The sequence below is a fragment of the Asparagus officinalis genome, chromosome 2, assembly GCF_001876935.1.
Source record: "Asparagus officinalis chromosome 2, Aspof.V1, whole genome shotgun sequence".
NCBI classification, from domain to species: Eukaryota; Viridiplantae; Streptophyta; class Magnoliopsida; order Asparagales; family Asparagaceae; genus Asparagus; species Asparagus officinalis.
This window is the reverse complement of record NC_033795.1, coordinates 71,908,536-71,919,279: the sequence shown is the minus strand read 5'-3', so window position 1 is coordinate 71,919,279 and position 10,744 is coordinate 71,908,536. Positions and strand designations below refer to the sequence as shown.

The window sequence follows — 10,744 nt, the reverse complement described above, 5'->3', positions numbered from 1 at the left end:
AAAATTCTCACGTCTCTTGCGCTCATCACAAAGTCATCACATAAATCGGCTTCCCCAGTTCCTTCCAAATTCTCATATTCCTTAGCTTCCATATCCTCTTTGATTTTTTTTTCTTCAGTTACATTTCCGTCATCCTCTTTCTCCTTGGTTTTTTTTTGGCATCTAGCACTACGCTCTTCTAATTCTCGTAATTCTGTAGTGAGCTCATTCAACTCGTACGTCTTCTCCGCAATTAAGAAAATTAATTCAGCTTTCCTTGATTCCTATTTGACAAAAAAAGCTAGTATTAGTACGTATACTATAGTTGCAAACATAGATACTAACAAAAGGGACATAAAATAATGAACTATTAGAACAACGATATGTACAAATACTAATGGCGATGCCGTATGAATAAGAGGAGTATTCTCTTGGTCATTATCCGTAACCAACTTCGGGACTCTATATAATTTGTTCATAGTAGTCCTCCTCCACTTTCCAGTACTCGTCACACAAAAGAGCAGCGGTAACCTTTCAACATCAGAAGTATACTCTAATTCCCCCACTTTTTCATAAAACCAAACCTACAAAAAAGAAACTACACATTAGCATGTGCATAAACAATAATCATTATCAAAATGAAAAGATATACAAATTAATATTCATGTAACTCACCAGTAAAACGGAGGAAAAACCACCCATGTACCCGGCATTTGAGCGCTGACCTAATTCCCGCATACTAAGAGACTTCTTTGATTTACTCATCTCTTTGCAAAGAAGAGTGAACACCGCATGGCACCAATTATATTTATGCAAAGTTGATAACTGCTCCGCATATCTAAACGCCCACAAGGGACATGTCTTACATGTCCGCGGGCATAATATGAAGCCGATAATGAAAGCCACAATAAGTTTCACACATATTATAGGGTCTTCATTAATCATATCTACAATCATCTCGGCCATTCTATCGCGCTTCCCCGAAATCACCGCCTTCTTTTCCTCATCGGCTTTCTTATAATTCTTTACAAAATAGGTGTAGATTGTATTAGCCGCTGCCCCACTCATTTTTATCGGAATTCCCTCCTTTGGCAATCCGGTAATTCGGTGAATATCATCTATACCGAACACACAATTTTTATTCCCAATCATGAATGAGCATTTATCGGGATTAAAATTTTGAATCAAGCAATCAATTGCTATTTGCTCATTGCTCAAGGATGTGGGTATATTGAGAAAGTTGTGAAAAGGTGTCGTCTGTAGGGCTTTTATGTGTCTTTCATCTAATATTATTCACTTATCAATTAAATCTCGAAAATAACACAAATTGGTCGGAATTCTCAAGTGTGTTATCTTAGCCCTACAAGAAAATTATAATTTAGAAAGAGTTAAAAATTAAATATATTTGGGCAAATGAAGACGCATATTAACAAGTTTATTAACACAAACATTATACATCATGGCTTACAACAAAATTATAATTCAGAAAGACACACTGATTAAATATCATAATTTCATCATTGGACTGACAGACAAACATTATACATCATGGCTTACAACAAAATTATAATTCAGAAAGAGTTAAAAATTAAATATATCATGGCAAATTACTTACGAAGTTGGAGGATTATTGCATTTAGAAGAGGTAGGCTTTGATTTTGAAGAATTCGAAGACGTCGATGCTTTCAATTTGTTCGAAGCCATGAGGGCTGACATCGAGGGCTTGGTCGAGCTCCGGAGGCGGCGATGAACCTGAGGGCTGAGCTCGAATGCCGTCGGAGGCGTGGCTGATGACGAGGGCTAAAGTATTCCAGACTCTTCTATAAAAGAACGAGACTGAAATACTTTGGAGGGGGGGAGTGTAGGCGTATAAAATTGCTTATAGATCCCTTAACACAGCTCGGCACAAACCGACGAACTATCGGGCGACATATCCAAACACGAGCGTCAGTCCACAACGCCGAAGCCAAGTGACACACAACAAAGAGGATTAACGAGGCAACGAGGCTAACGAACCGTACGCAAACAATGGAATACATCCATTCGCATGCGGAATCAAGCTAACAGTCTGGTGAGTCAACGAGTCATCCAACCATAGAACGGATTTGAACTCAAACACCGAGGCAGATTTATTGCCATATTGGAATTCGAGCTGTCAAATCAGAGTCCGGATCAACAACGAAGCGGGTCTACTGCCAAATCAGGATTAAGATCAACAAATCAGAGTCCAAATCAACCACGAGACCGGAAAAAACGGCAAAACCCAAACACCTATAGGTGGTCGGCCCAGATCTGTGCCAAGGCACAGATCTGAGAGCCTATAAATAGACCCCCTTTGCTCATTTGTTAGAGGTTGGAACTTTGGACGGCGAAGCTCTGCTGGATTGAAGGCTCAAAACTTAGAAAGATTGAAGCTTTGTGACTTTGAAGACTTGCTCTTTCAGATCCGATGCTCGGCGATCGTCCACGTCAGAAAAGGCAGGAGTTCGAGAGGGATCGGATCTGAGATCTACGTGATTATACTCCGGATCAAAGCTTGGCCTTTGATCCCGAGAGGGCGATTATTTCCTTGGTGAATTAATCCCCCCCGGCTATTATTTCCTTCGTGAAATAATACCCGTTATATCATGTAGATCCGACCGGATCTAGATCACGCGGTAGTCCACGGATAAACCCTGGCGTTGGCAAAGAACCCACAAAAGCGAGTGACCGCAAAACAGGAACTCGCGATTTGTTCGAAAAAGGAAAGTTGTAATTTTTTATTTCTTTTTTGATCTCGTTGTAACCGGATCTTATAAAAAGACCGGATCTTTTGTAATCGAAAAACAGTTACCAAAGAGTGCAATGACATCAATGAAGAACACAATTTTTCCCGCGAACAATCTGGCGACCACAGTGGGAGCCACCGATCTCGCTGACTAGATCGTCACGTCGCAGCCGCGGATCTCAATCCCGGTCGAGGAGGAGGTCGAGTATGAATTCGACCAGGCCAAGTTCGAGGAGTACCTCTCATCCTCGTCCGGATCTACCTCCCCCCGCAAGTCCAAGAAGTTCTCCTCCAGGAGAAAAGTTCGTTGGTTTGAAGAAGTTCAGAACGCCAACGAAGCTCTCACCCCAACTGATGCCCAAGTTGCGTCGGGTGAAGTTCCACTGACCTCCAACGAGGTCAAACCTGTTCTTGCCGACGCCTCTACTATTGAGGGCGTAGTGACTCTCTCAAAGAGAGCCTGCCAGAGGCGACGTCAACGCCTTACGCGGCAATTCGCTAAGGCGATGGAGTCTACAGACGGAGTCCGCTACAACGCGGATCTGAAGAACAGGAGAGGCAAACAGCCTCAACAACTGAAGAATGACAGCTCCTCCAAGCCGCCAACGAACGAATGGATCCGGGTCAAACGGAACCGTTCGACACTTGAATAGCGGATTCACAAACGCCGCGCGTTACTCGCACAAGCAAAAAATTCTTGTGCAGAAGGCCAAGAAATTGGAGGAAGAAAGAGTGGCCAAAAAGCCATCACCAACCCGCCAAGTATGGAGGCCAAAGCAGCCTCCAACAAAAGTTCAACCACTGGCGAATCAACCCAAGGCCGATGATTTTTCAATAGCTTCTCCGGGAGATCATGCACAATCGTCCCGAAGGAAGAAATCACGATGAGTGAGGCAAGGCTCCAGTTCAAGAGCATTTGGGCCCGATGAAGAAGCCCCGGACGACTCAACATGCTGGGGGTCGCCGCCGCCCTCAACATGCCAAAGAAATCATGGCAGCTACGCGCACCAATTTGCGCATTAAAGTCCAGGAGCCCACTGAGAACTCATGCCCAAAAAGGCATGTTTCGAGGCGCGTGACTTTTGAAAGCCCAAAGAAGGCAGTTCTTCCTCAGAAGGAAACATTATCGTCAGATGACGATAGTGTTATACCTGAGAAGTCATGCCAACACACGATAAGTTACTCCGATCGTCAAGCAGACGAGTTGTACTATCGTGCTGGAGGTACGAATAAAACCAGGAAAAGGAGTCCCCGAGAACGGGAAACTCAATGCCCCTGTTCCAAGCTCATTCGGGCAGTATTGTTTGAATGCAACTGCATCAAGGCGGTCCCCGAAAGAGTTTCGGTCTTCGAAAGGCTCAGTAATGAAACGCCAAAACCAAGGCCTAGGCGTTTCCGACGAAGAAGAAGAGTAGTCGAAGTTGGAGAATTTTCGAGGGTCACCACTAACATGACCAGCAGAGGGACATCGGCACGGGATAATCTCGAGTCAATTCTGAAAGCATCCCAGCATATAACCCGTCTGCAGTCTGGAGCCATCAAACGAAAAACTGACGGTAGGGTTCGGACAAGGGTACCTTCAGAAGATGAAGAGTCGGATGCCAGTTCGGTGGTCACATCTGACAATACAGTATCCAGCGAGGGGCAACCCCGCGAGGCACTTATGATAAGTGCAGAACAAGTGGCCAAGATGCTTGAAGAAGCCATGGCTAAACAACAGGAGGCCTTCAGGTTTGAAATGCAGATGGCCATGCAGAACATGAGAGAAATACATGACCAACAAATCCAAGCATTGACGAACCAGCAAGGCGAGCCAAGTCGTCGTAACCAGGTTAATCTGGAAGATGAGGACACAAATGCAAACGAGACTCATAATGCAAATAATCCTTCCGTCAATGCAGGGGGTGATAACGAGAATGCCAACGAAAACACAGGTGAAAACTTGAAGATCAAGAACCTCGAGAGCAAAATCAACACATTGATCTCCGCTCAAGAGACGAAGAAAACAGGCATTCCCTGTCCATACCCAAGAGAGTGGGAATCGATCCCATATCCGGCGAAGTTCAACCTAATTAACTTCACGCCGTTTAATGGGATGGGTTCACCTACTCAACATTTAATTTACTTCAAATCACACTTGGGGGTTATTTCTGATAATGAGCCTCTGATGGTGCGGTCCTTCGTTGGCACTCTTCGTGGAGCCGCCTTCGATTGGTATCGCCGCCTCAAGCCAGGAAGCGTGAATAGCTGGGACGACATGGAGACCAAATTCCTCGCTAATTTCTTCGACGACGACACAGAGATATCCATCGGGTCGTTGCTGGACGAGAAGCAGAAAGACGGGGAATTGGTTGACACATTCGTCAAAAGGTTCCGGAACAAGGCGATGAACTGTCGGGACCCGATCACCGAGGAATTCATTCTCCAGACTTGCCACAACAACCTCGCGTTGGACGTGTTGGAAGCAATGGGGACAACACCGTCCAAGACATGGAAGGATCTGAAGGTCCGAGGAGAGCAAGCCGAGCGATTCCTCAGAAGGAAGAAGGCGGAAAGAGGCCAACCGGCGACGAATGCTCCACAGCAAAATTTCGTCCCACGAGGGAAAGGTAAGGCACACGCTAATGCAGTTGATGCTAATCAAACTTTCCAATTGCAACCTAAGCAACAGCAGCAGCAACAAGCACCACAACAACCTCGGGGACAATGGCAACAACGGTCTCAGAAGCAGAAATCTTCAGAGCCAAGATTCCCCAAGGTGTACTCCTTCAAAGATGACGAAGTTCCCAGCATCTTTAAGTACCTGTTAGAGAATAACAAAATCCAGCTGCCAGTGATCGTGGATCAAGAAGGGCTAGCAAAGTGACGGATCCGAAGTATTGCGCATACCACAGAGCGGTCCATCACCCTACCAAATCATGCTACCACCTCAAGGACAAGATCCAGGCGCTAATTGATGTAGGCGTCATAACCCCGAAGCCGTCCAAGAATGTCGGAGCAAATGCGGTGTCAATCAGCTTTGGATCGGTGCCCACAACATGGTTCAAACCAGAGCGCATCACCAAAGTAGGGATGAAGACTGTGAACGATGACCCACATGGACAGCGCCAAAAAGGGCTTGTGCCACACACAGCCCCAAACGGCGAAATCCTCTGGGTTCACCCTGATCTCATTGAAGATGAACAGTGGGCGACTTCCTCGAAAAGAAAGGGCAAAGGCAAGTCCTGCAATGCTACATCCGTAATCTTTGAGGAGGATGGCGATGAAGCTCATACCTTCCCGCTCTATGAAGAGGAACAAGAAGTCTTTGCCACTAGAAGCGGAAATGAGTATCACTACAATTATCTGCCGCCTAGTGAGCAGGGGATGAATAAACGGGGACCAGCCAAAACTCTCACGGAGATGGGGGTGATTACGAGTCCTACGCCGGGCGCAGAGGCTCGACAACAGCCAGCGAATAAACCGAGAGAGAAGAATCCCCAGGAGGTTCAAAATCCGAAGCAGTCTCGTTTCAGTCGCCCGATTGGAAGAGACAATCCGGAAAGCTCGAAAACTCCGCAAGCCTTCGATATAATGGCTCAATTAGCCAACATTCCAGCACGGATAACGCTGTATGAGTTGCTGCGGTTGTCCAAGGAAACCAGGGAGGCCTTGCAAGAAGCTTTGGCCAATTTAGAGGTGTTTTTGACTCAAATCAAGTCGGTGCCTGAAGGGCCAGAACCGCTGAGTCAACACTGCAATATAGCGACTAAGAACCTTCCCTGCATTACTTTCACCAAAGAGGATATGCAGATGAAGAATTCGAACCATGATCGACCGCTATACTTCATCGGGTACATTGGCTCCAGCAAAGTCAACCGAATCCAAGTGGATCCATGTTCTGCTGTGAGTATTATGCCGCTTCGCTTGATGCATTTCCTCGGTATTCCAGTTAGCAAGTTGGCGTCCACATGCACTGTTATCTACGGGTTCAATACCAGCGGGTCAAGACCTTTAGGTAAAATCCGGATAAAGTGTCAAATGGGTGATTTGAAGACGGAAGTCACATGTTATGTGATCGATGCCGAGACTTCATATAACTTACTATTGGGTCGGCCTTGGATCCATAGTAACGTTATAATCCCCTCCACTCTCTATCAGTGTTTGAAATATGTTGACACTGATAATAAGGTTAGGACGGTGGTCGCGGATAAGCAACCATTCAAAGGGTATGAGAATTATTTCACTGATTCTCTCCTTTATGGTAACGAATTCGATACTGAATCATCGGCCCATGGCACGGACAACGGAGAAGAAGCTGATACCGAAGCTTGATTTGATTACAATGGAGGTTATGTTTTAAACGACATTGTACCATTTGTAATCAACCTTGACGATGAACAAACGTCAGAGGGCAGTTGTAACTGGCAACTTGCCAATAATGAAATAAATAACGATTTGGAGTACTCCCTGTCTCTTGATGATGTAATGAAAGAGTTGTACGATAATCCTGATTTGTATATGCCGCTTCGATCGTCCTATATAACAAAGGAACGCCTCCAACATTCTTTCGGAACAACCATGATCATCCCGAACAAGATAGGAGGTGCAAAAGAAGTAATTTATGGTAAAGGAAAAAGCTCTCCGTTACCAGATCATTTCCTAAGTGAAGATAAAGATGACGACAAACCTGGTCGGCATTTATCTAAGTATAGTCCGGAAGCGCGCAAGCTCATGGAAAAGCAGGGGTACGATTTCACACTCGGAGAAGGTCTATACTTCGATCGAGGTCCCCGTGTTCCAGCCAAAGCAGCGTATGTACCAAAAGGGAAACCGGATGATTATTATAAATTCGGACGAGGGTTAGGGTATGAATCTTCTTCAGAAGACGAATGTTGCTAGTTAATCAATAACCAATCATCTGGGCAATACAAAGATGGGTACCCGTCAGATTCCTCGGAATGGGATTCCGATACAAGTCTGGGGGAAGTATTCAAAGCCCTAATGACGAACATGGCTACAGCTGATCCGTCCACAATGGAAGACGACGATCAAATGCCAACATGGGAAGACCCGTGGGGTCATCACCTGAACATGCAGTATGGTGATAGGTTCGAACAGAGAGAACCCCCCACTGAAGATAAAATAGTCCAAGTTAACATGGGTGACGAGGCCAACCCAAAGCCGATATTCATCAGCGATAGTCTCCCCTCAAATGAGAAGGAGGAACTAATCGCTCTCATCAGGGAATACATTGACGTCTTCGCTTGGAACTATGAAGATATGCCAGGGCTCGACCCCAATGTGGCAATGCACCGCCTCGATATCAAACCGGATGCCAAACCTGTCAAGCAACAGCAAAGACAGTTTCGTCCGCAGATAATGGAAGCCATCGAAGCAGAGGTTAAGAAATTGATCGAATCAGGATTTATCCGAGAGGAGCAACATCCAGACTGGCTAGCCAATATTGTTCCAGTCATGAAGAAGAACGGGGCGACGAGGCCAACCCAAAGCCGATATTCATCAGCGATAGTCTTCCCTCAAATGAGAAGGAGGAGTTAATTGCTCTCATCAGGGAGTATATTGACGTCTTCGCTTGGAACTATGAAGATATGCCAGGGTTCGACCCCAATGTGGCAATGCACCGCCTTGATATCAAGCCGGATGCCAAACCTGTCAAGCAACAGCAAAGACGGTTTCGTCCGCAGATTATGGAAGCTATTGAGGCAGAGGTTAAGAAATTGATCGAATCAGGATTTATCCGAGAGGAGCAACATCCAGATTGGCTAGCCAATATCGTTCCGGTCATGAAGAAGAACGGTAAAATCAGGATTTGCATTGACTTTAGGGACCTGAATACGGCATTTCCAAAGGACGACTTTCCTCTCCCGATCACGGATGTCATTATCGACAATACATGCGGATTTGAGAGAATGTCTTTCATGGATGGGTTTTCAGGATATAACCAAATCAAGATGCACCCAGATGACGAGAAGCATACAGCGTTCAGAACGCCCCTCGGTGTCATTTGCTACACCGTGATGCCTTTCGGTCTAAAGAATGCAGGCGCCACATACCAACGAGCAATGACTAAGATTTTCCAAGAACATCTCAGGAAAATAGTCAAGTGCTACGTTGATGATTTGGTTGTAAAAAGACGCAACAAAGAAGATCACATCAAGGACTTGAAGACGATGTTCGATCTCATGCGAAGTCATCAATTGAAGATGAACCCTACTAAATCCTTCCTTGGAATGTCTAGCGGAAAATTCCTTGGATTCGTCGTCACCACTAAAGGTATACATATCGATCCCGATAAGGTGAAGGCGATACACGAGCTGCAACCTCCTAGAAATTTAAGAGAGCTCAGAGGATTGCAAGGGCGGCTAGCTTACATCCGACGGTTCATCTCAAACCTTTCTGGGAAGTGCCAACCATTCTCTAAGATAAACAAGAAAGGGGTGTCGTTCATCTGGGACGACGCCTGCCAAAAAGCATTCGAAGATATCAAAACGTATCTGGCGAATCCTCATGTTCTCGTTGCACCGAAATCGGGTAAACCGTTCTTGATTTACATCAAGGCGATGAACCACTCGATAAGTGCTTTACTAGCACAAGACGACGATAACGGTCATGAACAGGCAGTCTATTACCTAAGTCGGACCTTGATAGGCGCCGAGTCTCGATATCCGATGATTGAGAAAGAATGCCTCGCATTGGTATTCGCAATGCAAAAGATGCGGCATTACTTGGTTGGACAGACGATTTACGTCATTTCCAACGTTAATCCAGTGCGAGTATTTATGATGCAACCGGACTCTATGAATTGGCGGTTAGCGAAATGGGCCCTTCTCTTGTCCCAATATGATTTGCACTTCAAGCAACAGAAGTCGATCAAAGGACAAGCGATTTGCAATCTTTTGGCGGCAAACCCGACCACAGATACGGCAGAAGTATATGATGACTTGCCGGATGAAACCAACGAGGTTAACTTGCGCAGCCTCCCGAAACTGAACTATTAGTCACAGTAAGGACGCATCAACTCTGCATACCCATATACGATATGGATATTGAAGAGGAAGATGACGGAAACATAAGCTCCAAGGAGGTGAATTCAACTCAAATTGGGTCTGAGTCCCGAGATTGGCGTTTTCCTATCATTGACTACGTCCAATATGGTATTTTGCCAGAGGATGTAAAAGAAAGGGAATCAATCCGCCGAAGAGCACCAAGATTTTTCTATAATACCGAGACCCATACATTATACCGTCGAGGGTACGATGGTTTGTTACTCCGATGCCTTTCGAACAAAGAAGCAGAAGAAGTTCTTAAGGAAGCGCACGAAGGAGAATGTGGTGCGCATCAGCCTGGTCCTAAACTGTATGATCGCATCAGGAGAATGGGATATTTTTGGCCAACAATGGTTCGTGACGCAATCGAATACGCCCGAGAGTGTCATGCTTGTCAAATACATGCAAATTATATGCATCAACCACCAGAGCAGTTGCACACGTCAGCACATCTTGGCCGTTCGAGACATGGGGTATGGACATTGTCGGTCCTATTTTTCCCCCTTCAGTCAAAGGTGATCGATTCATTCTCGCAATCACGGATTACTTTTCAAAGTGGGATGAAGTAATTCCGCTTAGAGAAGTGAAGACGAACAACGTCATCAGTTTTATCAAACATCATGTCATATACCGACACGGCGTGCCAAGACGGATCATTCATGACAACGGTCCACAGTTCATAAGCAACGCCTTCATCAGGTTTTGTGTCAAGTTCAAAATTGAAGATGTGTCGTCGACAGCTTATTATCCCGCTGCGAATGGATTAGCTGAGGCGTTCAACAAGACGATTATTAAGATCCTGTCAAAGCTCGTGAAGACCAATAAACGAGACTGGGATGATAAACTCGGTGAAGCACTCTGGGCCTATCGCACCACCATACGCACACCTACGGGAGCTACCCCATATTCGTTGGTATACGGATGTGAAGCTGTGCTACCGTTGGAGATT

General features: G+C 45.6%; 1 protein-coding gene across 1 annotated transcript; it reads right to left on the bottom strand.

Moving 5' to 3' along the window:
- Positions 350-1,235, bottom strand: LOC109831296. The gene is made up of 3 exons (XM_020398626.1): positions 655-1,235; positions 429-563; positions 350-373 (listed from the first exon to the last, which is right to left on the bottom strand). Exons 1-3 carry the CDS (start codon positions 1,129-1,131, stop codon positions 350-352), a joined length of 636 nt encoding a protein of 211 aa, XP_020254215.1. The 5' UTR covers positions 1,132-1,235.

Coding starts and splice junctions, on each gene's coding strand:
- LOC109831296 (XM_020398626.1), bottom strand. CDS start 1,131: ATGATTGGGAATAAAAATTGTGTGTTCGGTATAGATGATATTCACCGA. Junction 564..654: donor GTTTTTCCTCCGTTTTACTG/GTGAGTTACATG, acceptor TCTTTTTTGTAG/GTTTGGTTTTATGAAAAAGT. Junction 374..428: donor TATATAGAGTCCCGAAGTTG/GTTACGGATAAT, acceptor CATCGCCATTAG/TATTTGTACATATCGTTGTT.